Genomic DNA, 27,177 nt, shown 5'->3' on the forward strand with positions numbered 1-27,177 from the left:
AGATAATGTGGCATCTGCCTGGTTCTCCACTGTGACTAGTTTTCCTTCTGTAATTAATCAGTCTCTGGTGGAACTATACTTTGATACTATGCAAATATTGTTTTTCAGCATATTTCTGGCCACTAATTTCCTTTTTTTTCTTGGCTATGACATGCAGCATGTGGGATCTTAGTTCCCTGACCAGGAATCGAACCTGAGTCCCCTGCAGTAGAAGCATAGAGTCTTAACTACCAGACCACCAGGGAAGTCCCTAATTTTGATATGTTTTGATGAATCTTGCCAATACCACGTGTTAGTTTCCCATGGCCACTGTAACAAACTGTCACAAACTCGGCTTAAAAGAACAGAAATGTATTTTCTTAGAGTTCTAGAAGGCAGAAGTTTGAAATCAGTTTCGTTAGGCTGAAGTCACAGTGTTGGCAGGTCTGCTCTCTCTCTGAAGACTTCAGGGGGAGTTGTCTTCTTACAGCTTCTTCTTACAGCTCCTGGTGGCTCTGAGCTTTCTCAGCCTCTCTTTGTAGTGTCTTGTCTATGTCTAAATCTGGCTGCCTCTCTCTTGTAAAGAGATGTGTGATGGTTTTTAGAGCCTATCCAGATAATCCAGGGTTCTCTATCTTGAGAGCCTTAATCATACCTGGAAAAACTTTAGCACATAAGGTAACGTTCCCAGGTTCCGAGGAATTAGGACCAAACTCTTTGGAGGCTGCCATTCAGCCCACTGGAACATATTACTGTGGAATTTGCCAAATTTTTTTTTGGTGGCCACACCACATGGCACATAGGATTTCAGTTCCCCAACCAGGGATCAAACCAGTGTCCCCTGCACTGAAACTGGAGTCTTAACCACTGGACCACCAGGAAGACCTGTGATTTTTCTATTTCCATCATTCCTTCTACACTGATTAATTAGGATTCTTTTGCAAGGAAGACCTATCCCTTCTCTTCCCCTTATGTCCTTTTGACATACCCCCATTATTCCCTGAGGACCTCCTTACTTTGGGGCACAAGATGTCCCAGGCTTGTCTTTTGTTAACTAACTTGGATGCACTGAGTCTTAGTTGCAGCATGCAAACTCTTAGTTAAACTCGATTCTGCAGTTAACAAGACCCATTGTTCTTAGAAAGCAGTTTATGGAGGTGAAACAGTGTTGTGAAGGCTGCTCAGCAGATCTCACCTGCCACTCTACCTTGATCTTGGGCTTTCGTCAGATGTGCTTCCTGGCTGGTACCACTTAAATTGTCAGAAGTATCACCTACAGTCAGGAATTCATCAGTATGATAAATTTTAAAATTTAAGATCTTTTAAACAGTCTTCCATGTTACTTGTTTAAATTTTTGGCTTCATCTCCGTTACTATAGGCTTTATCAGTATTTCTCAAATTTGAGTGAACATCAGAACCTTCTAGTGGGCTTCTTACAGAGAATGCTGGGCACTACATCTTAAATTTCTGGTTCTCAGGCAAGGCATACAAATTTGCATCTTTAGGTTCCCAGAGGTGCTGATGCTGCTTGTCCAGGATCTATACTTTGAGAATCACTGGCCTATTAAAAAATTAGAGAAAGTATTTCTCACTGTATTTATTTTGCTCTTAATATGTTGGGTACTGTTCTGGGTACTGAAGATAGAGATAAGTAAGACAAAGTCCCTGTCCTCAAGACTCCCACCTGTAGATCTTAAGACATATTAAAATTTACAGTAATTAAAGCAGTGGGGTGTTGGTACATGAATAGATATAGCAATGATACAGACTAGAAAAACCCTGGTTTATATAACAAGTTGGGTACACATTAAAGATAGCACTGCCAGAATGGCTTTGGGACTAGTCTGTGTAACTTAGCCTATTTCAGGACTTGCAAGCCCACTCACATGAATCACTTTTGAGACTCTTTACATTAGGTCTTAACAGATGTAGCACCAAATTCCTTAACATGGAAGCTCTGAAATTTCTAATTTCTGGCTGGTGAAGAATGGGATCTTGATAAGTCTCCAGTTGTGGTGGACTTGCTGTAATGAGGAAAATTTTTAGGTAACATGAAAAACAGTTTAGCTTCCCTGGTCAGTCAAAGAAAATGCTGGTTAAATATAACTATTAAACACCATTTTCAATACATCAAATTGACAAAAATGTAAAGGTGCCAGTCCAATGGTGGTACACTGTTATAGAGATGAGGTGATGTGGGTTTTTGTAGGTGGTATGAATAAAATGGTAAAACCTACCTAGAAAGCAATTTGAAAGAAAGCATCAAAAGCTTTAGAAATATTCAAATACTTTGACCCAGTAATTGTGTTTCTAGCAACTCATTCTAAGGAAATCATCAGAAATACACTTGGAGGTTTCTATACACACACATTCTACCACTGTGTCATTAGGCTGCATGTCACAGAAACCTGACTGAAGTTTAACTATGGAGGTGTTTATCCTCATGGATCAGGCAGTCCAAGGCTGGTACAACAAATCCTCCAGGCATGCATCACGATCCAAGTTCCTGGAGTCTGTCCAGTGTACCATCTGGAACAAGTGGCTGTCTTTTTCATGCCCCCAAATGGCTCTGGAACTTCTTGGTTGCATGTTTGTGCTCCAGGCAGGATGGAGAGAGGACAACCGTTCATGCTTGCCAAAATCTGTCCTTTTGTATCAGATACACAGGAAGATTTCCACTTGTATCTTTTTTTTTTTAAACAACTACAGTCACCATGTGATACAGTAGATCTGAACTTGTATCATGATCCCCTGCATTAGATCCTTGTTCAAGATCTACTTGTATCTCTTAATTTATAGGAGCTGTCACAAGGCTGTCCTTAGCAGGAGCTGGGGAAGTATTGGTACCTAGGCCCATGATCATTTCCCTCATGCAAAGTCAGGTTCTGCTGAAGAGGAAGATAAAACATAGGACCTGTTTAATTACAAAATCCTCTGTAGTTATTAGTGTCAGGATTTTGAATTTTACTGACCTGGAAAAATGCTCATGATACAACGTCAAGTAAGAAGCAGTAAAGAGAACATACAGAATACAGTAAAAATTTGGTTACAAAAATATAATTTACATACACACACATCCCACATCAGGAAATAAAATGTTAGTGGTAGTTAATGTTAGAGAATTAGCAGTTCAGGTCAAAAGGGTATTTGATGGATTGATACAGTTTTTATCGTGCTGAATGTTTTCTGAATTTTCTAAATTTTCTTCAATGAACTTATATTACTTTATAATAGGAAAAAAGATGTTATTTTTTAAAAATCCCATATATTCTTAAAGAAGTCCAAAATATGTATTTATTCATTTTCATCTTCATTGTCAAAAGAAAGGAGGCTACTGTTTTTGATTTGCTTTTGTGAGTTCTTTTTAACTGAGTCCTGCTTATTTATTTCATCTTCTTCTTTTGTCTTTTTCTTTTTTGAGCTTGCTGATAAACCCAGATATTTTTCATCTGAGGAACGCTTGACTGGTTTTCGATACATAATTCTTCCATCAGCTGAAGCTGGCTCTTCATCTGCACCAAAAAACAAAGTTAAAACACTTTCTTTCTCTCATTATTTTGACTTTATTGGAGAGTCAGATGGCAAGAAAATCTCATACTGTATTTATCGATGTCCTTGAGTCAATTCAGCCTGTTCTTCTCTGCTCCCTCTAGCTACGTACCCACAAGACATGCAGTCACTTAATATAAAACCTAATAAAAACTCATTTACTGAAGTATACTGAAATATTGGCAGTCCTCAATTCAAAACAATCAGGAGATACCCCCCCCCACACACACACACAATTTTAACTTTTTATTTTATATTGGAGTACAGCTGATTAACAATATTGTGACAGTTTCAGGTGGACAGCAGAATGACTCATGCATACATATACATGTTTCCATTCTCCACCAAACTCCCCTCTCATCCAGGCTGAAACTCCCCTCTCATCCAGGCTGTCACATACCACTGGGCAGACACTACTGTGCTATACAGTAGGTCCTTGTTGGTTATCCATAATCATGCTGTATTTCTAAGCATTTTGAAAAGTGACTGTTTGAAACTCCAGCATTTCCTCCTAAAGCAATGTAATAACAACTTACAAATAATGAATAAAATGTTATATAGCATACCACACTTCAGACACTAAATAGACCTCTGCAGACTAGTTTGTAAACCTAGCCAGCTATTTTTTAAAAAACAGGATGTTTTTACTTAAATTTGCATTTAATCCTTATAACAACCCAGTAAGGTGGGCATAATTATTGTCCCCATTTTACTGATGAGGTAACTGAGACTGAGAGGTGAAATAACTTGTTCAGAGTCACAAATCTGCTAAGTGAAGTTTGAACTAGGACTATCTCCTTCAAACATACCATACCATTATATAAAATGATTTCATACCTAATGTTAAATTGGTGGGAAACCAGCTTACTTTCAGACATACCTGCTTTGGCAGCCTTTATTTCTGCCTTAATTTTCATGACTTCTTCAGCTGACAGATCTCCCTTTTTTAAAACCACCACTTGGGGCTGTTCATCTTCTTTGTCACTGTGATCACCATCTTCTTCTGGGAGCTGAGGCTGGATTTTCTAGGAAAAAACACAAACACAACCTTGAAGTTCTGACCCGGAACTAAATACAACCACTGTCTCTGTGAGAAACTGTAATCGGTAGAGTGAGAAGAGTAACCTTATTGACTAAATGTGTTTGGCAGTGAATTTTCAAGTTAACTCTTAAGAATCTAACCTCGCCAGAATAGGGAAGAGGTCCACCTGCCACTTATTCTGGGGTGCCTGTCCAAGGGAACCAGTTTCCATCCCAGCAGGACCCCAACTTGCAGTTCCTGATGTCAGGGGCCCTCTGTTCCATGTCCAGTCTACTCAGGGAAGTGCTGGGCTGCGCCAGTTCTCGCTGCTCTTCATCAACCTTTTCACTTCCATCTCTTCTCAAAGCATAACAACAACAACAACAAACCGCCACCAAAGTACAGAAAACAGCAAGTAAAAGTTCCTCCTTCTCTGCTCATCTTTCTTCCCTCCCAGCAGCTTGTTTGGTGGGTATCCCATCAGCTGTTCTAAGTGTATAAAAATGTGGAGGTACAGAATACATTTTGTATACAAACAGGACCCTAAACATACTACTATATGACTTGCTTTCTTCTTTTTAAATTATTAAATTTCCCAAACATAAAAAAGTACAGAGAATAATGTAACAGAAACCATGTACTCACTTTACACACGTAACACATGGTAATATTTGGTTAATTGAGATTTTTAAGGAAAATATCAGACACCATAAAAGCTCCACTTGCCCAACTTTTTTACTCAAAGAAAAACAAAGCAAAACGCTTTGCACAATACCCTGAGATACATATGGCATCATCTATTTTTAAAAATTACTATTATTTAATTCTATATATGGTTATCTCATGATTTATTTGATCAGTTCTTTGTAAGCAAGAATTTTGGTTGTTTCTAGTTTTTTCTACTATGATAAAATTTTTGCATGTTTTGTTCACTTTTCCAAACTTACACATGGAATTCCCTGAATGGAAATGCTACGTTTCAAGGTTTGCACACTCACCACAAAGTATTCAAACAGCTGGTTAGTCCACCTCTCACAGAGCCTTCCTTGTCCCCCAAACAGGGCAACAAAGCCCTGCAGGATCTGGCCTGAGTCAATAACCACAGCTATAAGCACAGTCTTATCTTCTTGCCATGCTCATGATCTCTGGGCTCCAGACAGGTTTGAGTTTTGCAGATCCAGGAACATATTAGCTCCTCTGCCTCCCCTGTCACTGCCTAGAAGGCCCCACTGACCCTGGGCAACTCCTAATCAATCTGCCTTCCAGACTCAGATCCTTCAGCAGTGCTTTCGAGATCTCACCTGTTCTTTTCATATTGTCTGTAGCTCATAGGTGGCATGTGCCACACTGTGTCATCAATGTTTTCCTGACTCTACTAGGCAACGCAGTATGAGTTTCTTCTCTGTATCTAGAGGCACAGAGTCTGGCAAACAGCAGGGACAAGAAACATCTGTCAATCTACTCATGAATGACCAACAGGAAGAAAAATGATGAACTTGCAGTCCTGGCAAGTCACAGGCACATTCAATCATTTTGTCTATATCCCAACTCTGTTTAATCACCTGAAAAGTACATTCTTCTTTTCTTTGGTTTTTAATTGAAGAATAATTGCATTCTCTTTAATAATATCCATGTTAGTTCACTGATTATTCATTAGTTTTGTCTGTTTTTCCCTGAAAGTTTCCAGTAAATGACCACAAACAAGTAAGTAGTAAGTATTTTTAGCCAAGGAAATGGGAAAGTGAAATAAAATTATTCCTGGTGTTTATTATATTGAGATTAATTCATTCTAACTCTCTTCTCTTTGTTCAAAATCACTCCTGAATTAATTCTTAAGATAAGAATATTTAGCTGAATTAAATAGTGATTTCCTATGAAACTCCTTTCTTTTTGTTAGCAGATTACTAGAATGATTATACTGCCAAAATGATTAAGAATGAAGTTGGTTTCACAAATATAGGTATATATTGCATCTATCTACAGAAAAGTCTCTTGATCAAAACTGTTAGCCCAAATCACTGATACTAATTGGAAAGCTTTTCCCCAAGTTCTCCTAAGACAGGATTCCAAGCTGTAATCTTCAAGGTATTAACTATGCACACACATGATCATCACTAGAACCTGAAGCAAACTATAATATTAGGTCTCATATTCTCCTCATTGCTTCATCCATGTCCCTTTTCTCAAACCTTATCCTCTTTCCCATTGTCTCTGGTTTTGGTCCTGGGGGCCAGTCACTCCTTGATCATGTTATCACTAACCAAACATGGCTCCTTGTTGCCTACTGAATAGTTCATATGGCCTCACCTCTATCAATCCCTCAATCACTTATACACACAGTCCACGACTCACCACCTCTACACCTTTACCCATGCTGTTCCTTCCATCTCTACCTGCTGACCTACCCATGGTCAAGATTCAGGCTAAATATCCCTTCCCCCGTGAAGCGTTGCCTGATGATAAGCACAGTCATCTAACCGTTGTAACTTGTCACACACTAGTTGAGGTCACAGACATTGTACTAGGAAAATATAAATGGATTAAGATACTTAAAGAGTTAGATTTAGTGATGGAGATATACAGGAGAGCAAGCAGTTGCAATGCAGAATGGTAAGTACTACAGATAAGATATGGATAGAGTGAAGAGAAGAGCAGAGGAATAACTGCTGAGGGGGAGATTCAAAGGGCTTCACTGAGGTGGTGACCTGTGAAGGTTGCGATAAGGGTGGCAGGAAGGTGTTTAAAGTACATGGCAGGGACTTCCCTGGTGGTCCAGTGGTTAAGAATCTGCATTCCAACAGAGGGGATGTGGGTTCAATCCCTAGTCTGGGAACTAAGATCCCACATGCCATGGGGGACAACTAAGCCCACTAGAGGCAACTACTGAGCCTGTGCAACCTGGAGCTGCAGCACCACAACTAGAGAGAAGCTAGCATGCCACAACAAAGATTCCACGTCCCACAATTAAGACCCAATGCAGTCAAATAGGAGAAGGCAATGGCACCCCACTCCAGTACTCTTGCCTGGAAAATCCCATGGACGGAGGAGCCTGGTAGGCCACAGTCCATGGGGTCGCTAAGAGTCGGACACGACTGAGCGACTTCACTTTCACTTTTCCCTTTCATGCACTGGAGAAGGAAATGGCAACCCACTCCAGTATTCTTGCCTGGAGAATCCCAGGGACGGCGGAGCCTGGTGGGCTGCCGTCTATGGGGTCGCACAGAGTCGGACACGACTAAAGCGACTTAGCAGCAGCAGCAGCAGTCAAATAAATATTTAAGAATTAAAGACCATAGCATTTTGGAAATCTATCTCTTTGTCCTTTCAGAGCCTGGCCCAGTGCCTGGGGTTAACACATACTCACTGGACTAACTGCATTTAAGTCAATCTTGGGTCCTACTAGGTGACATGGGGAGTGGGTCTTACTGCAAATGGTAGATAAAGTGCTAAATAAGTTATTTCTCCACACATGTCCTAAGCATAAGGGCATGTCTCTTTCTATTAGAAGAGATAGGGTAGGTTTTGATGTGAATCAGTTCAGGAAGGAGCTTGGGAGGGCATAGAAACTGACTCTCATGATCCTATTAGGTCTAGGATATGAAAAGTATTTGCTTTCCATCTTTTTTTTTTTTTGGTAAGAACAAAGGACAGAAGTAGATCTAAGACATTCTTAAAGATGTTCTAGATTCGAGGCTTAGGATATTAGGTCATCTGATTAAGTGCTCAGTTTCTTTACCTGGAAGGTGCGACGACACTATCATCTACACTGTTAACTACAGGTTTTGGAATGAGCAAGTGAAAATGAAGAGACAGAAAAATGATCTTTCCTAAATTACTATCTACCAAGGATGGGGCGCTTTACCTGCGTCAAGTCATTTTCATAACACAGCAACACTGTGAAAACGACAAACAGCTTTCCGGGCGCAAGAGGCTGTAGTTGTTTGAAGAGGACTAGCTTGGGGTCCGATGACACTCGGACTGAGGGCCCAGCGTGGGTGCGAAGTGGGACCCGTCAGTATGTGGCCTTCAAGGCAGAAGCCGAAAGTAGCGGAGCCGGCCGCGTTTCTGTGGTAACCCGACAGGCCCGGGCTCACCTTGGTTTCTACGGTGGGCCCTTCCTTGTAGCCGACCCGTTCCTTGAAGCGGGCCAGGAAGGCCGGCTCGGCTGGCCGCACATACGACACCTGGTTCCGCTTGCTCATAGCAGCTCTGGGAGAAAACAGGCCTTCCCGAGCACCTGAAGGATGTACAGAGGCGACGGCGCCTACTCGTGACGTCACATAGGCCCCGCCCCCTGATCCAAGACCGGGCAACATGGCGGCCTTCACGCCGGCGTCAACGTCCGACCTGAGCGCCAAATTTAAATTCGCGGCCATCTTGAGTGGGCGGAATCCTCGCGTGGTTCGCGGCTGGAAGTGAGAACTGTCGCTCCGTCGGTCTCTGGATCGAGGGCTGAGGGCATGATGGCGCCCGGCTGCAAAAGTAAGTGAGGAGCCCCAGCTTCGTGACCCCGTTCCTTCCCACAAGTACAAGCTTTCCTGCTGGCCGTGAAGGGCAGGAGCGCACAGAACGGCGAGGGAGGGGGTTTGGCGTCTCTGTCTCTCCAAGACAATACATTAATGGAATAGCTGCCTTCCCATCTGTGTATTGGGCGCACGCTAAGAGCCTGGCGCAGTTCTAGGCACTGGGGCTAAGCAGCAAGCCGAAACGGAGAGCTGTCATCCAGGCGCTCCTAAGCGACGTGCTGATTCTTCCCTCCCGTTCTCGGACTTTCCATTCGTCGCTGGTCCCTTCCCGAGTCCCAGTCGGGGCTGCCTCTTTAGTATCCTCACTTGACGGTGGGCTCACACTCTCTCCACTTTATGCCTATTTCTACATTACTGACTTTTCTGAAGCAGAGAACCTACTATATTGTTCTATGCATCTCGTACTCTTTTGGAGGGTCCTCTGTGGACTCTTTTTAGATAAGAGACTTTTAAAGCATAGAATTCAGTGGTGTCTTTACATTCTCACAATCCCGGTTTTTCTTCTCAAGGAGACCCCTCCGAGTTCTTCCTTTTTCTCACGGAGGGGAGCCTGTCAGTTTTGCTCTTGATAAACCCTTCCATTGTCCTTTGCTGTTCCTGTCTACGTGCCCCACCTCTTACATTGCCTAACCCTTTAAGAAATCTTGGTTTTTAAAGCCAAGGACTGGATTTTGGACTAATTTGATGGGTCTAAGTGAATGGTATGAATGGTAAGGAGGCGATGCCTACGTTAGAAGATGAAAGAAGCGGTGGATTTTTGGTGTTTGAGCCTTCCAATAACATTAATGCTTTTAGCTGTCAATTGTAATTCTTTTCTAATATGTTGTTTCACTTACTTTTTAGGTCGCTCATACCATTAAAACATCACTATGCTCTCTTTTTCCATCTAAAATGTTCGTTTTCCTCCAATATTTTCAGCATTCAGGGGATATTAGCACACAAATTGGTACATTATTGGACCAAAATGTTCATCGTGCTTTCTGCACAATCACAGTGTTTGTTCAATAAATCTGGACTCAAGCAAGAGAATTGGTGCCTGTGCTATAATTAGAGCATCTGTTTCTTTAATGGAAAGTATATTGTTGTCGAATCCACAGCCCATATTTTACATTTGTTAGATGTCCCAGTGATGTATTTTTATAGTTGTTTTTCCCCAGAACCAGATCTGATACCAGATTTCTCATTGCAGTTTCACTGCATTTAGTACTCCTCTCTGACCTCTTTAAAAGAATTTTTTTAGCTACTTAATTGAGATAGGTCACATATATCTTATACAGTTTCTCATATAAAATGTGAAATTCAGTGGTTGTTAATATATTTAGATATGTACAATTATCATTGTAGTCAATTTTAGAATCTTTTCATCACCTCAAAAAGAAATCTCATATCCTTGAGCTCTCACCCTCTGCCTCCCCATCCCCCACCTGCCCTAAAGGGAAAAGGGAAACGGAAGTCGCTCAGTCGTGTCCGACTCTTTGCGACCCCGTGGACTGTAGCCTACCAGGCTCCTCCGTCCATGGGATTCTCCAGGCAAGAATACTGGAGTGGTTTGCTCCCGACCCAGGGATCGAACCCAGGTCTCCCGCATTGGAGGCAGACGCTTTAACCTCTGAGCCACCAGGGAAGTCCCCACCTGCCCTAAGCAAAGACTAATTGGCTTGCTATCTTGTCTAGTTGTAGTCATTATTCAAAGTGGCATGTTGACTATTGTTGAAGTCTCCAACTATTAATAGTCTCCAACTAAAATTGTCTGTTTTCTGTTCATTTCTTGTCGGTTCTTCTTGTATTTTGGTGCTTTGTTATTAGGTAGATATGTTTTTATCTGTATTATTTTCCTGGTAGTTTGACCCTTTTATCATTATAAAATGTTCCTCTTTATCTCTAGTATCTTTGTTTTAAAGTCGATTTTGTCTGAAACCTGTGTGGCCACTCCCACTTTCTTATGATGGCTGTTTGCGTGAGATAATCTTTTTTTCATCCTTTCACTCTCAAAGTGAAAGTGTATCTTTGAATCTAAAGGGTGTTTCCTGAAGACAGTATAGTGTCTGACAATCTCTGCCTTTTGATTGGGTTGTTTAATGTACTCATGTGTTGTTATTGATTTGGTTGGATTCACATCTGCCATTTTACTTTGCATTTTCTGTGTGTCTCATGTCTTTTATGTTCCTCTGTTCTTCATTCACTGCGTTTCTGTTTAATGGTTGCTGCTCTGCTGCTGCTGCTGAGTCGCTTCAGTCGTGTCCGACTCTGTGCGACCCCATAGACGGCAGCCCACTGGGCTCCCCCGTCCCTGGGATTCTCCAGGCAAGAACACTGGAGTGGGTTGCCATTTCCTTCTCCAGTGCATGAAAGTGAAAAGTGAAAGTGAGGTCGCTCAGTCGTGTCCGACTCTTAGAGACCCCATGGACTGCAGCCTACCAGGCTCCTCCGTCCATGGGGTTTTCCCGGCAAGAGTACTGGAGTGGGGTGCCATTGCCTTCTCCGAATGGTTGCTCTAGGGTTTAACATATCCATCTTAAAAGCGTCAGCTTCACATTTATACTAGCTTAATTCCAGTGATATAAACATTACTCCTGTGTAGATCTATTCCCTTTTATCCTCTTTTTTGGTGGTGTTATTATTGTTATTATCTGGCTGTAATGTCTTGTGGGAAGTTAGTTCCCTGACCAGGGATAGAACCCCAGCCACTGTAGTGAGAGCGCAGAGTCCTAACCACTGGACTGCCAGGGAATTGCTGGTATTATTGTTAAACACATTAACATGTAATTGTTGCAAACTCCCCAGTATGTTCCTTTACATCTTATTCATTTCGTTGGTCTATCACAGGTTTGTTCCTACTTAACCTTCTTTGTGATATTTTGGCAAATATACATATATTACATTTCTATATGTTATACATCCAATGATACCTTAAAATATACATATATTACATTTCTATATGTTATACATCCAATGATACCTTATGAGTTCAGTCGCTCAGTCTTGTCTGACTCTCTGTGACCTCATGGACTGCAGTACGCCAGGCTTCTCTGTCCATGGCCAGCTCCCAGAGCTTACTCAAACTCATGTCCATTGAGTTGGTGATGCCATCCAACTATCTCATCCTCTGTTGTCCCTTTCTCCTCCCCATCCAACTATCTCATCCTCTGTCGTCCCTTTCTCCTCCCAACTTCAATCTTTCCCAGCATCAGGGTCTTTTCCAATGAGTCAGTTCTTCTCATCAGGTGGCCAAAGTATTGGAGTTTCAGCTTTAGCATCAGCCCTTCCAACGAATATTCAGGACTGATCTCCTTTAGGATTGGCTGGTTAGATCTCCTTGCAGTCCAAGGGACTCTCGAGTCTTATCCAATGCCATAGTTCAAAAGCATCAATTCTTCAGCGCTCAGCTTGCTTTATAGTCCAGCTCTCACATCCATACATGACTACTGGAAAAACCATAGCTTTGACTAGGCAGACTAGCTTTGACTAGTTGGCAAAGTAATGTCTGCTTTTTAATATGCTGTCTAGGTTGGTCATAACTTTTCTTCCAAGGATCAAGCATCTTTTAATTTCATGGCTGCAGTCACCATCTGCAGTGATTTTGGAGCCCAAAAAATAAAGTCTGTCACTGTTTCCATTGTTTCCCCATCTGCTTGGCATGAAGTGATGGGACCAGATGCCATGATCTTTGTTTTCTGAATGTTGGGTTTTAAGCTAACTTTTTCACTCTCTTCTTTCCCTTTCATCAAGAGGCTCTTTAGTTCTTCACTTTCTGCCTTAACGGTGGTGTCATCTGCGTATGTGAGGTTATATTTCTCCCAGCAGTCTCAATTCCAGCTTGTGTGCTTTCTGCCATAAGGGTGGTGTCATCTGCATATCTGAGGTTATTGATATTTCTCCTGGCAATCTCAATTCTAGCTTGTGCTTCCAGTCCAGCATTTCGCATGATGTACTCTGCATATAAGTTAAATAAGCAGGGTGACAGTATACAGCCTTGACGTACTCCTTTCCTGATTTGGAGCCAATCTGTTGTTCCATGTCCAGTTCTAACTGTTGCTTCTTGACCTGCATACAGATTTCTCAGGAGGCAGGTCAGGTCATTTGGTATTCCCATCTCTTTAAGAATTTTCCACAGTTTGTGTTCCACACAGTCAAAGGCTTGTGATACTTTACATGCTATGCTAAATTGCTTCAGTAGTGTCTGACTCTTTGCAACCTACCAACTGTAGCCTGCGAGGCTCCTCTGTCCATGGGATTTCCCAGGCAAGAATACTGGAGTGGGGATCTTAGGGATCCGCATGGGATCCAGTGGGGATCTGGAGTAAAGTGAAGAATACTTCTCCAGGGGACCTTCCTGATAGGGATCGAACCCACTTCTTTTACATCTCCTGCATTGGCAGGCAGGTTCTTTATCACTGGCGCCACTTGGGAAGCCTGATAGCTTTTATACATATTATTTTATACATTTTTGTTTACAATTTTTAAAAATAAAGAGAAGAAAACAGGCATTTCTACTTTTTTTCTTTTTTCATAGTTATATGATTGCTGTAACTTGATGCTCTTTGATTTTTTTTCCACGTGAATTTGAATTTTACTGTCTGTGATCACTTACCTGGTCTTAGGACGTAATGAAGCTCAGGTTCTTGATGTCTTGTCACAGAAAGAATTCAGTGAGAGATGACAAAGTGTTAGGTAAGAATTGAATTTATTTAAATATAAGCACACTCCACAAATGGAGTGTGGACCATCTCAGAAGCTGAGGGGCCTCGAAATGTGGCATGTGGTTGTTTTTACGGGCAGGGTAATTTCATATTCTATTGAGTGGGAGGATTATTTCAGTTACTTCCCAGAAAGGGTGGAGATTTCCAGGAATTGGGCCACTGCCACTGTCTGTTCTTTGATTATTGCTGTTGTTCAGTTGGTAAGTCTGCTAAGACACTTTGCCATCTCATGGACTGTAGCATGCCAGGCTTCCCTGTCCTTCACTATCTCCCAAAGTCTGCTAAAATTCATGTCCATTGAGTCGGTGATGCTATCCAACCATCTCATCCTCTGCTGCCCCCTTCTCCTTTTGCCTTCAATCTTTCCCAGCATCAGGGCGTTTTCCAGTGAGTCAGCTCTTCTCATCAAGTTGCATCAAGTGGTCACAGTATTGGAGCTTCAGCATCAGTCCTTCCAATGAATATTCAGGGTTGATTTCCTGTATGATTGATTTGATATTCTTGTAGTCCAAGGGACTCTCAAGAGTCTTCTCCAGCACCACAATTCAAAAGCATCAGTTCTTCGGCTCTCAGTCTTCTTTATGGTCCAACTCTCACATCCATACATGACTATTGGAAAAACTGACTATATGGACCTTTATGGGCAAAGAGATGTCTTTGCTTTTTAATATACTGTCTAGGTTTGTCATAGCTTTTCTTCCAAGGAGCAGGTGTCTTTTTAATTGCATTGCTGTAGTCACCATCTGCAGTGATTTTGGAGCCCAAGAAAATAAAATCTGTCACTGTCTCCACTTTTACTTCTTCTATTTGCCATGAAGTGATGGGACCAGGTGCCATGATCTTATTATTTTGAAGGTTGTGTTTCAACCCAGCCTTTTCACTCTCCTCTTTCACCCTCATTAAGAGTCTTTAATTCCTCTTCACTTTCCACCATTAGAGTTGGTATCATCTGCATATCTGAGGTTGTTGATATTTCTCCCAGCAGTCTCGATTCCAGCTTGTGCTGCATAGAAGTTAAATAAGCAGGGTGACAATATGCAGCCTTGACATACTCCTTTCCCAATTTTCAATCAGTCAGTAGTTCTGTGTAAGGTTCTAATTGTTGCTTCTTAACCTGCATACAGATTTCTCAGGAGATAGGTGAGGTGATCTGGTATTCCATCCCTTTAAGAATTATTCACAGTTGGTTGTGATCCACACAAAGTCTTCCTTGTAGTCAATGAAGCAGGTGTTTTTCTAGAATTCTTGCTTTTTCTGTGATCCAACAAATGTTGGCAATTTGATCTCTGGTTCCTCTGCCTCTCCGAAACCCGGAGTTTACATCTGGAAGTTCTCGTTTCATGTACTGCTGAAGCCTAGCTTGAAGGATTTTGAACGTAACATTGCTTGCATGTGAAATGAGCACAATTGTGTGGTAGTTTGACTATTCTCTGGCATTGCCCTTCTTTGGGATTGGAATGAAAACTGACCTTTTCCAGTCCTGTGGCCACTGGTGAATTTTCCAAATTTGCTGACATATTGTGTTCAGCACTTTGACAGCATCATCTTTTAGGATTTGAAATAGCTCATATGGAATTCCATCACCTCCCCTAACTTTGTTCCTAGTAATGCTTCCTAAGGCCCACTTGACTTCAGACTCCAGGATATCAGGCTATAGGTGAGTGACCACACCATTGTGGTTATCGGGTCATTAAGACCTTTTTTGTACAGTTTTTCTGTGTATTCTTGCCACCTCTTCTTAATCTCTTCTGCTTCTATTAGGTCCATACCATTCCTGTCCTTTATGCTGCCCATCCTTGCAATGAGTGTGAAATTCATTGCAAGCAATGAAATATTCCCTTGATATGTTCAGTTTTCTTGAAGAGATCTCTAATCTTTCCCATTGTATTGTTTTCCTCTATTTCTTTGAATGGTTCATTGAAGAAGGCCTTCTTTTTTTTTTTTTAGATAAATTTATTTATTTTAGTTGGGGGCTAATTACTTTACAATATTGTAGTAGTTTTTGCCATACATTGACATGAATCAGCCATGGGTTTACATGTGTTCCCCTTCCTGGACCCCCCTCCCACCTCCCTCCCCATCCCATCCCTCTGGGTCATCCCATTGCCCCAGTTCTTATCTCCTCGTTGTTCCCTGGAACTCTGCATTCAGTTGAGTGTTCTTTCCCTTTCTCCCTTGCCTTTGCTTTTCTTCTTTCCTCAGCTACTTGTAAGGCCTCAGATAAGCACTTTGCCCTCTTTGTTCTTTGATGATTGGCCTCAAAGACCATAGTGCTGGTTGGTATGTCACTTAGCTTATGCTAGTATATTACAATAAGCATATAATGAGGGTCAAGGTCCCCTGGAAGTCAGATCTTCCACCATCTTTGACTGAGTTTGTTCTAACCAGTTTTTGTCGTGTCCAGTGCCTGTGTCACTCTTTTAAAGGTTGTGCCCTGCCCCCTTCCCTCCTGTTTGACTGAGAAGTCAGCTGTTAATCTAAATTAGGTTCTCTCTTAAGTAATGACTTCCAAAACACTTCTACTGTGATGCGTCAGTTGGTCTGTTTGTGTTTATCCTGTTTGGGATTTGTTTAACTTCCTGGATATAGAGATCATTTTTTAATGGATTTTGGGAAGTTTGGGCCATTATTTGTTAGACTTTTTTCTGTTCTTTCTCTCTTCTCCCCATTTATGCATGTTGCTATGCTTAATGTTGGCCTACGTTTCTGCAAGGTTCACTTCACTTTTCATTCTTTTTTCTCTCTTTCTTTGGCCTTCATAATCTCTATTGATCTGTCTTAGAGCTTGGTCTTTTTTTCTTTCAGTTCAAAGTTAATGAAATTATGATTTCCTTTAGTTCTGGGCATCTTTGTAATGGCTACTTTGAAGTCTTTTTCCTGATACCAACATATAAGCACTCTCACGGGCTTTTTATTCTGGTTTATGGGTTATACTTTCTTGTTTCTTTGAATTCCTTGCAGTTTTTTTGTTAGTGTCAGGCGAATGTATTCTCCTCAGTTCTGTCTCATCACAACAGAGATTTGGAGTGACGGACATTAAAGCCCTCGGCGTGTCACAGCTCTCTGGTCTTAGACAGACCGTGTTATAGCTCTTAGACAAATCAGTGTTAACAGCTCCGTGTTACAGCTCAATTTTATTTAGAAAATAGCAGGGAAATCCATCCTTGAGGCGTGAGGGTGAGGAGAAGAGAGTGGGGGAGCGTGCCAGCGTGTGGTGGGTGGGTTGGGGGAGCCCTTTGGCTCCTCTTTTTATATGTTCTTTTCCTCCCCCTGGGCCTACCCTATGTAAATTGGGCTAGCCAGGAGTTCTGTTTGTTCTACCTGAGGTCCTCACTCTGGTCCTCAGACCTTCCTTTGACCTTCCTTTGTTCTATTTTCGCGGGCTTTTCCTTTCCTTGTCTTTTAGCCACTGCCATTTTGGACTCCTGTTTCCTATTCTAACTACCTAACATTAGAAACTAAACATCTTGGATAATATGTTGTAGCAACTCTGGGCAGTGGTCTCTGCATCCTCTAGGATTTATTATGTACAGCAAATAAGGAGAACACCAGAATCTTTCCAAAGTAGTCTCTCTAAACAGCAAAATTGGGGAGCTTTTAAGCTAAAGGTATATGTATATTCATGAAAGCACTTGATTGAACAGATGAAATTTAGCATAGAGTTGGGGCAGATGTCAACAAAATCCAAGCTTTAGTTGACTGAAGTCTGGAGGATCAACATCATCATTCCATCCTCTCCCTGGGTAGGGGCCTTAGTTCCTCAAGAGCTCAAATTTGTATTATGTGTATCCCTTGAGTAGCCAGGAGGGTGCCCCAAGGCTGTACTGTTGTTTCTTGACTGATCCTTCCTTGTTTCTACATTCCCTCCTTTAAGGTCATTAGTTACTGAGACCTGTTGAAGGGCAAACATTGGGCCAGGCTTAGATCACAAAATGGATTAAGCCACAATGAGTTCTCTTATGTTGAGAAAGCCATTCTTGGTTCACTTTCTCCAGGGACCCCTTAAGCAGTCTGCTCATAGTTAGAATAGGTAGGAAGACTGAGGCCTGTCCCCTGTCATGCCCAGGCCAGGAAGCCTGGAGACCGATGAGTGTGAGCAACTGAAGAATAGGCTATAAGAATGGGGTTTTTATGTTGCACTCTAAAAAAATCTTTAATGATGTAAACGCATGGCTGATTCATGTCAATGTATGGCAAAAACTACTACAATATTGTAAAGTAATTAGCCCCCAACTAAAATAAATAAATTTATTAAAAAAAAAAAGAAATCTATGAATGTCCTATAAGCAAAAAAAAATAAAAATAAAAAATCTTTAATGACTTCTTATCTTTTTTTCTAGCTGAGTTACGCAATGTGACAAACTATCAGTCTAACCAGCCAAGGTAAGGAAAAAAATATTGTGAATATGGCCAAAAGAATTAAGGATGTCGTATTCCGAAAACAACCATTTAGCATAGTAAGTAAGGGATCCTTGTTTCAGTGTTAACCTTCGTCCTCAGCTACTTGGAAATACAGAAAAATCACGTCTCCTCTCTAGCCCTGTCTTCTCACTTTCCAGGTTAAAAGATGGAATCAATAACATAATTCTCCTTTGGAATGACTTATTTTATTTTGCTTTTAAGAGGGAAACCAGAGATAAGCAGAGTTTGGAACTCCTTTTCAGTTAGTTTCAAGTAGTAAAGTCTTGAAAATGGCAATTGTGAAGAGATCAGAGGAAGTTATAGATCAGTAAAGGGTTTGGGTCATGTGTGACTCTTGAAAAGAGGTCACTGTCAATTGACAGATTTTGGGCTTGTTGGGGAAATTTGATATAGGAACACTAGAGGCAATAGGACGCTCAGATTCTTTTTCTCCTATGAATTCAGCTGCTTCGTCTTTTGTCTTTAGTAATGAAGGTGATGCCATCAAAGTTTTCATACGAATCCGCCCACCTACAGAGGGTTCTGGCTCAGCTGATGGAGAGCAAAATTTATGCTTATCTGTGCTCTCTTCTACGACTCTGCGGCTGCACTCCAACCCTGAGCCGAAGACCTTCGTGTTTGATCATGTGGCCAACATGGACACCACTCAGGTAATGATAATTTGGGGAGCTCTACTTTTCATTTGGAACATGCAAGATTCTGTTACTTGGGAGAATTTCATTTCTGATTTCATCAGTTCGATAGATCTCAAATAAGTAAGGAAGCTCAGGAGAAGGAAATGGCAGCCCACTCCAGTACTCCTGCCTGGAAAATCCCGTGGACGGAGAAGCCTGGTTGGCTACTGTCCATGGGGTGGCAAAGGGTTGGACACGACTGAGCGACTTCACTTTCACTTTTAGTTCTCTCAATCATAGAAAACCAATCTTCTCTTAAGAAAGGGAGAAGCATCAGCTGCTTGCTGCCAGCAGTCCCCAAATCTTTTTTTTGACTTTGCATTTTAGTTTCTACGTATCATCATTGAATTTATAATCAACACTGGTCACCTTGAATTCATAGTTGGAACAAAGGAACAGACCTGAGACTTCGCCAGCACTGGCCTAAGTAGAGCTGCCCTCCTGGGTTGGAAGGAATAACTGGGAGCTCTGCAATGATCAGACCCTTCAAGGCAAGAACCAGTGTGTTAATAGTGTGAATTAGATATGCTGACTATCTGCTCTGCTTAATTGTTATGAAACTGAACTAATCAGCAGTTATAAAGCACATACTTTGTCATGTACTAGGGTCTGCCTCCTGGCCTGTAGATAATTTAATTCCTAGGGAATACCATCAGATGTGCTAATTGTATTTGGGTGTTAACAAAAGCAGATCTAGACAAGCTGTCCACTTAAATGGTACCTTTTGGTCAGAAAAAATTTACAGATTGTGATCATGTAAAATTACTCAAACCTTCTAGGAAAAATATTTTTTGAAAAATAAACTAAATGCCTTTAAAAAAAAATAAGTAAGGAAGCTCAAATATTCCATTAGTATTTTAGATTTAATTTCAGTAAATATTTTTCTGCCTCCCTCAAAGTTTGCAACAGAATGACAAGCCTGTTTTACTTTCCCTCTCCAACCGGTGATGGAGGTTATTGAAGGAATACTTTTGGGAGCCCCTGGATGATTGATAAGTAAAGTTGAACTGCCTACTTTAAGAAGAATATCTTAGTTCTGGCTGCTGTTACACAAATAGGAGGCTGGGTGGTTTAAACAATAAACATTTATTTCTCAGAGTTCTGGAGGTTGGGAAATCCAAGAGCAAGTTCCTGAGATCCAGTGTCTGGTGAGGACTCCCTAGATTGTAGACAGCTTCCTTCTCCTGTGTCCTCACGTGGTGGAAAGAGAGAATTCTGTGTGTCTCTTGTTGTAAGGGAACTCAGGCATTCCTTGCTTTACTGCTCTTTGCAGATCCTGGGTTTATTTATACACAATTGAAGGTTTGTGGCAGGTCTGCATTGAGCAGCTCCATTACCGTCATTTTCCAAAAGCATTGCTCACTTCATGTCTCTGTGTCACACTAAGGTCAATATTTCTTGAAATAGTTCGTATGTTTTCCTTTGTGACCCCATGGACTATATATTTGTTATGGTGATCTGTGATCAGAAATCTTTGATGTTACTGTTGTAACTCTTGGCATTTTTTAGCAATAAAGTATTTTTATGTTAAGACATACACATTGTTTTCTTAGAAATAATCTGTCCCACACTTAATAGACTATAGTATAGTATAAATTTAACTTTGATATGGACTGGAAAACCAAAAAGTTCATGTGACTTGATTTGCTTCTATATTCACTTTATTGAGCTTGTCTGGAAATGAACCTACAGTATCTCTAAGGTGTGTCCATACTGCCATCATGAGGCCTCCACTCTCATGATGAATTACTTCCCAAGGATCCTGTCTCCAAATGCCATCACACTGGGGCTTAGTATTTCAATGTGGGAATTTTAGGGAGGATACATACATTCAAGGGCTTCCCACGTGGCTCACTGGTAAAGAATCTGCCTGCCAAGCGGGAGATGTGGTTTCGATCCCTGGGTTGGGAAGATCCCCTGAAGAAGGAAGTGGCAACCTACTCCAGTATTCTTGCCTGGGAAATCTCACGGACAGAGGAGCCTCGTGGGCTACAGTTCATGGGGTTGCAAATGAATTGGACATGACTTAGTGACTAAAACCACTTAGAGAGTGATCGATGTAAGATTACTATGGTGTTGGGACTTCTTTGATGGTCCAGTGGTTAAGACTCTGCGCTTCCATTGCAGGGTGCATGGGTTTGATCCCTCATGGGGGAACTAAGATCCCACATGCTGCAGGGCACAGCCAAAAAATAATTACTATGCTTTCAATAACTTTTGCTAATTAAGAACAATTTGGTTAAAATCTAGTCAGCACTGTTCACTGGAACTTTCTGTGGTGATGGAAGTGTTCTATATCTGTGCTGTCCATTGCATTAGCCTCTAGCCACACATGGTTATTTAAGTTTAAATTAATTAAGATTAACTAAAATTTAAAACTCACCTTTTCAGATTATTAGTTTCTCAGATGTCCTAGCCACATGTGGCTAGTCACATGTGAAATACGAATAGTGTGTATGAGGACCTGACTTTAATAGCCACATATTGCTAATGTTTATTGCATTGGACATCACACATATTGATTTTTCCCTCGTAATACACATGATTCACGTTTTTGGTAAGACATAGATTTTTAGATCTTTTTTTCATGTAGGATATGTCTGAAAAATGGAAATAGAAAGTGAGTCACATATGTATTAATAATTTAAAATTTTTTAATAGCCACGTTTTTGGCTGTTCTGTACACCTTGCAGGATCTTAGTTCCCTGACTAGGGATCGAACATGGGCCCTCAGAAGTGAGAACACCGAGTCCTAACCACGGGACCGCCAAGGAATTCCCTAGTAACTACTACATCTTTAAAAAATTTAAAAGAAATGGGTAAAACTAATTTTAATTCTATATCTTATTTGACCTTGTATATCTAAAATACACTTCAACTTGTAATGAACATAAAACAAGTTATTTTCCATTCTTTTTTTCATGTTCAACCTTTCAAAACTGATGATGGTTTTATATTTACAACACATTTCAAATTGAACTAGACACATTTCAGGTGCTCTGTAGCCATATGTGCCTCATGGCTACTAATGCTGGACAGTGCAGGTATCTGAATTCTTGCTTTGTTAAATCAAGTGCATCTGTTGTCGTACAGTCACTCAGTTGTGTCCAGCTCTTTGCGACCCCATGAACTGCAGCCCACCAGGCTTCCCTGTCCTTCACCATCTCCCGGAGTTTGCTCAAACTCATGTCCATTGAGTCAGTGATGTCATCCAACCATCTCATCTTCTGTTGCCCCCTTCTCCGACCTTCAATCTTTCCCAGCATCAAGGTCTTTTCTAATGATACATCTACTTGTATATAAAAATGAAAGTAAAAATCAGATAAAAGTTTGTGGGGAAAGTACTGAAGAATATACAGGGGTATGTATTTTATGCTAATACCAGTATAATATTGTGTGCAACATGCTAATTTCTATATAAAGTCTAGATGTGTGGGGTTTAAATCTATAATTGCATAGCAGATTAATGGATATAATTATGTTTATAGTTTTATCATCTTAGATATTTTAGCCTTTTTTTGAATAGTGGATATAATTTTCACATTACAAATGAAAATTTACACACAAATTTTATTATATTTCAGAATGTAGTTTAGGAAAAAAGTTTTCAATTTAGTGAAATGTTAACATATTTGGTGCTTACATTTATAGGAGTCTATGTTCTCAACGGTGGCCAAAGGCATTGTGGAGTCTTGCATGAGCGGTTACAACGGTACCATCTTTGCATAGTAAGTTGTTCCCTGTGTTCTTATACAAGGTTACAATAGTAAGTGCTTCAATTTGTTTCTTATGGTTGCTGTAACAAATGACCACATACTTAGTGGCTTGAAACAACACAAATTTATTATCTTTTAGTTTTGTAAGTCAGAAGTCTGACAAGGTGTCAGCAGGACTGTGTTTTGCTTCTAGGCCATCTCAGCAGACAGAGCTTGGTAATATATGCACATATATTAAGTCACATGTGGTGATATGTCTACAATTGTTTCTGTTCCTATCTGTTTCTTTTGAATATATACAGTAAACTAAACTGGAGTTCATGCTAATGTCTGACTAATTCAAGGGTTGAGAATCCAAGTGGGTTCATTCTAACCTTCCTTTCTTTTTTATCTGTAACTTACTGACTGACAGAAACCTGGATTCCTACTGCTATCATCCATGTATTTATTTGTTCAGCCCCAGTATACATGTAAAGCAGTTTCCAAATTGTTAGCCTGGATCCCTGTGAGAAACAAATTTACTTAGTACATTGTTGATGCACAGATCCTTTTTTTCGCTCTTAAGTCCTACAATTTCTAATCAAAACTTCATTTTGTCAACTTAGGTCAGCTCCTTTTCTGCCTACCGCCTTCAGTGCAGTGTGTCATGAACTTGTAATTCAGTTAGATGCATTTCATACTGGGGCCTCTGACATCCTAGTTTGATGTGTTTTGCTTGTTTATTCAGTTTGCATACTTTAAGTTTCACCCTTTGTGATGTACGGTTGCATAGTGTATTGACAGTTGCAGAGTCACGTTTTTGGCACGTCTACTGAAGGGAACAGTCCCTTCACCTTCGAAGTTCCTCTTGTTGCGTTCATAGTCAACCACTTCCTTTTCTCCCAACCCCTGGATACACTAATATAGTTTTCATTCCTGTAGTTTTGCCTTTTCGAAAGAAATCACACAATATATAGCCTTTTGCATCTGGCTTTTTTGCTTAGTAAAGTGTATTTGGGATTTTTCTGTGTTGTTGCATGCATCAATAGCTTTTTCTTTTTTTCTCTCTTTCTCTGATTACTTCCAGTTTTTAGTGATTATGAATAGGTTAGTACAAACATTAGAATATTGGGTTTTATGTGAATGTAAGTTTTCAAATCATTTGAGTAAACACCTAGAAATACAGTTGCTGGGTCCTATAGTAGAAGAAACTATCAAACTGTCTTCAAGATATATATTGAAAGTGCATGATGATGGGAATTCCCTGGTGGGCTTGTGATTTGGACTTGGTGCTTTCACTGCAGTGGCTTGGAAAAGGGAACTAAGATCCTGTAAGCCCCTCAGTGCGACCAAAATAAATAAAGTACACAATGATTGTGAATTTCTAAATATTGGCAGCCTTCAAATATTGTTCTAGATTTAATATTAGAATGTAAGCTGACAATCTTGGCAGTATACAAGGTGAATTTTATAGTATAGTTACTTTTTTTCTTTTCTTCTAGCAACAGACTTCCTAATTTTATTTAGAACCAGAAGTTTTTAATAGAATGTAGTGAATCTAGTGAATTATATAGTTCATTTTGAATAGCTGATTTTTGTGTGTGTATATGTACCCTTGGTTTATCTGTAGTTAGTTCAGTTAGTTCAGTCGCTCAGTCGTGTCCGACTCTTTGCAACCCCATGAATCGCACCATGCCAGGCCTCCCTGTCCATCACCAACTCCCAGAGTTTACCCAAACCCATGTCCATCGAGTCAGTAATGCCATCCAACCATCTCATCCTCTGTCGTCCTCTTCTCCTCCTGCCCCCAATCCTTCCCAGCATTAGGGTTTTTTCCAATAAGTCAATTCTTCGCATGAGGTGGCCAAAGTATTGGAGTTTCAGCTTCAACATCAGACCTTCCAATGAACACCCAGAACTGATCTCCTTTAGGATGGACTGGTTGGATCTCCTTGCAATCCAAGGGATTCTCAAGAGTCTTCTCCAACACTACAGTTCAAAAGCATCAATTGTTCGGCACTCAGCTTTCTTCACCGTCCAACTCTCACATCCGTACATGACCACTGGAAAAACCATAGCCTTGACTAGACAGACCTTTGTTGGCAAAGTAACGTCTCTGCTTTTAAATATGCTATCTAGGTTGGTCATAACCTTCCTTCCAAGGAATAAGCGTCTTTTAATTTCATGGCTGCGATCACCATCAGCAGTGATTTTGGAGCCCAAAAAATAAAGGCTGATACTGTTTCCACTGTTTCCCCATCTATTTGCCATGAAGTAATGGGACCAGATGCCATGATCTTAGTTTTCTGAACGTTGAGCTTTAAGCCAACTTTTTCACTCTCCTCTTTCACTTTCATCAAGAGGCTCTTTAGTTCTTCTTCACTTTCTGCCATAAGGGTGGTGTCATCCGCATATCTGAGGTTATTGATATTTCTCCGGGCAATCTTGATTCCAGCTTGTGTTTCTTCCAGCCCAGCGTTTCTCATGATGTACTCCGCATATAAGTTAAATAAGCAGGGTGACAATATACAGCCTTGACATACTCCTTTTCCTATTTGGAACCAGTCTGTTGTTCCAAGTCCAGTTCTAACTGTTGCTTCCTGACCTGCATACAGGTTTCTCAAGAGACAGATCAGATGGTCTGGTATTCCCATCTCTTTGAGAATTTTCCACAGTTTATTGTGATCCACACAGTGAAAGGCTTTGGCATAGTCAATAAAGCAGAAATAGATGTTTTTCTGGAACTCTCTTGCTTTTTCGATGATCCAGCGGATGTTGGCAATTTGATCTCTGGTTCCCCTGCCTTTTCTAAAACCAGCTTGAACATCTGGAAGTTCACGGTTCACGTATTGCTGAAGCCTGGCTTGGAGAATTTTTAGCATTACTTTACTAGCATGTGAGATGAATGCAATTGTGCGGTAGTTTGAGCATTCTTTGGCATTGCCTTTCTTTGGGATTGGAATGAAAACTGATGTTTTCCAGTCCTGTGGCCACTGCTGAGTTTTCCAGATTTGCTGGCATATTGAGTGCAGCACTTTCACAGCATCATCTTTGAGGATTTGAAATAGCTCAACTGGAATTCCATCACTTCCACTAGTTTTATTCGTAGTGATGCTTTCTAAGGCCCACTTGACTTCACATTCTAGGATATCTGGCTCTAGGTGAGCGATCACACCATTGTGATTATCTGCGTCGTGAAGATCTTTTTTGTACAGTTCTTCTGTGTATTCTTGCCACCTCTTCTTAATATCTTCTGCTTCTGTTAGGTCCATACCATTTCTGTCCTTTATCGAGCCCATCTTTGCATGAAATGTTCCTTTGGTATCTCTAATTTTCTTGAAGAGATCTCTAGTCTTTCCCAATCTGTTGTTTTCCTCTATTTCTTTGCATTGATCGCTGAGGAAGACTTTCTTATCTCTCCTTGCTATTCTTTGGAACTCTGCATTCAAATGGGTTTATCTTTCCTTTTCTCCTTTGCTTTTTGCTTCTCTTCTTTTCCCAGCTATTTGTAAGGCCTCCTCAGACAGCCATTTTGCTTTTTTGCATTTCTTTTCCATGGGGATGGTCTTGATCCCTGTCTCCTGTACAATGTCATGAACCTCTGTCCATAGTTCATCAGGCACTCTGTCTATCAGATCTAATAGTAGCCTCATAATAAAAGAAAATAAAAATCCAGAAGTCTGAAGCTTGGATTCATCTTGCACACACTTTCTTCCTTGAAAATTTCCCTTTGCCTTTCATGCTGGCTTTTCAGTTGTGGTCAGCAGAACCAAATGTTTTCTATTCATCAGTGAAGCACTTAACCATTTTCTCATATTTCTTCTCAAGAGAAGAAAGGATTTTTTCTTGCAGAATATTTTGAGTGGTAAAGCTCGACAATGTAATCCTAGTAACCAGAGATTATATATCTTCAAAGTGTTTTCTTTGAAGATCCTGTAGGCCTACTCCTGCTGCTGCTGCTAAGTTGCTTCAGTCGTGTCCGACTCTGTGTGACTCCATAGATGGCAGCCCACCAGGCTCCCCCATCCCTGGGATTCTCCAGGCAAGAATACTGGAGTGGGTTGCCATTTCCTTCTCCAATGCATGAAAGTGAAATGTGAAAGTGAAGTCGCTCAGTCATGTCCAACTCTTAGCGACCCCATGGACTGCAGCCTACCAGGCTCCTCCATCCATGGGATTTTCCAGGCAAGAGTACTGGAGTGGGGTGCCATTGCCTTCTCCGGTAGGCATACTAATCATAGTATTTACTTTGAAAATTACTTTTGGTAATTGAGGGTAGAAAGGAGAAGCACAAGGAGAGAAGTGAGCATTGATTTATTGGTTGAATGAGCATACTTTCTGGTGTGCGAGCTATTTTTTAAAATATTTATTTGTTTAATATATTTGGCAGCACCAGTTGTTAGTTGTGACATGTGGGATCTTGTTTCCTGACCAGGGATCGAACGTGAGCTCCCAGAATTGAAAGCATGGAGTCTTAGCCACTGGACTGCCACGGAAGTCCCTAAAGTTATTGTTAATAGTGTCCCCTTCACTCTCAAGTAGGGCACTCAGCAATATCCGTTTCTCATTCTGAATTAACTAAAGAACTTATTTTCAACCTGCTTCCAAAA

At 40.8% G+C, this 27,177-nt stretch overlaps 2 protein-coding genes across 11 annotated transcripts in view; one reads left to right on the forward strand and one right to left on the reverse strand.

Annotated features, from left to right (window-relative positions):
• Positions 1 to 1,562: 1,562 nt before the first annotated feature.
• Positions 1,563 to 8,806, reverse strand: KIAA1143 (KIAA1143 ortholog). Its single transcript, XM_081527866.1, has 3 exons — positions 8,645 to 8,806; positions 4,410 to 4,554; positions 1,563 to 3,492 (listed from the first exon to the last, which is right to left on the reverse strand). Exons 1-3 carry the CDS (start codon positions 8,750 to 8,752, stop codon positions 3,275 to 3,277), a joined length of 471 nt encoding a protein of 156 aa, XP_081383992.1. The 5' UTR covers positions 8,753 to 8,806; the 3' UTR covers positions 1,563 to 3,274.
• A 186-nt stretch (positions 8,807 to 8,992) lies between these two features.
• The window catches only part of KIF15 (kinesin family member 15), a 62,868-nt gene continuing 44,683 nt past the window's right edge, over positions 8,993 to 27,177 (forward strand). For 9 of the 10 annotated variants that reach the window (XR_014064727.1, XR_014064731.1, XR_014064730.1 and 6 more), the window contains exons 1-4: positions 8,993 to 9,032; positions 18,117 to 18,159; positions 18,665 to 18,848; positions 22,524 to 22,600. Coding sequence is in view for 5 of the 10 variants with exons in the window: in XM_081527811.1 (XP_081383937.1) it covers positions 9,011 to 9,032; positions 18,117 to 18,159; positions 18,665 to 18,848; positions 22,524 to 22,600 (326 nt within the window). In the remaining 5 variants the exon portion in view is untranslated. Of the gene's footprint in view, positions 9,033 to 18,116; positions 18,160 to 18,664; positions 18,849 to 19,199; positions 19,364 to 22,523; positions 22,601 to 27,177 lie in introns of all 10 variants that reach the window. The other variant, XM_081527815.1, reaches the window with a different exon arrangement.

This window comes from Giraffa tippelskirchi, chromosome 9 (genome assembly GCF_054371585.1).
Source record: "Giraffa tippelskirchi isolate mGirTip1 chromosome 9, T2T-mGirTip1v1.2.pri, whole genome shotgun sequence".
NCBI classification, from domain to species: Eukaryota; Metazoa; Chordata; class Mammalia; order Artiodactyla; family Giraffidae; genus Giraffa; species Giraffa tippelskirchi.

Coding starts and splice junctions, on each gene's coding strand:
- KIAA1143 (XM_081527866.1), bottom strand. CDS start 8,752: ATGAGCAAGCGGAACCAGGTGTCGTATGTGCGGCCAGCCGAGCCGGCC. Junction 4,555..8,644: donor GGCCCACCGTAGAAACCAAG/GTGAGCCCGGGC, acceptor GTTTTTTCCTAG/AAAATCCAGCCTCAGCTCCC. Junction 3,493..4,409: donor AATAAAGGCTGCCAAAGCAG/GTATGTCTGAAA, acceptor TTTTTGGTGCAG/ATGAAGAGCCAGCTTCAGCT.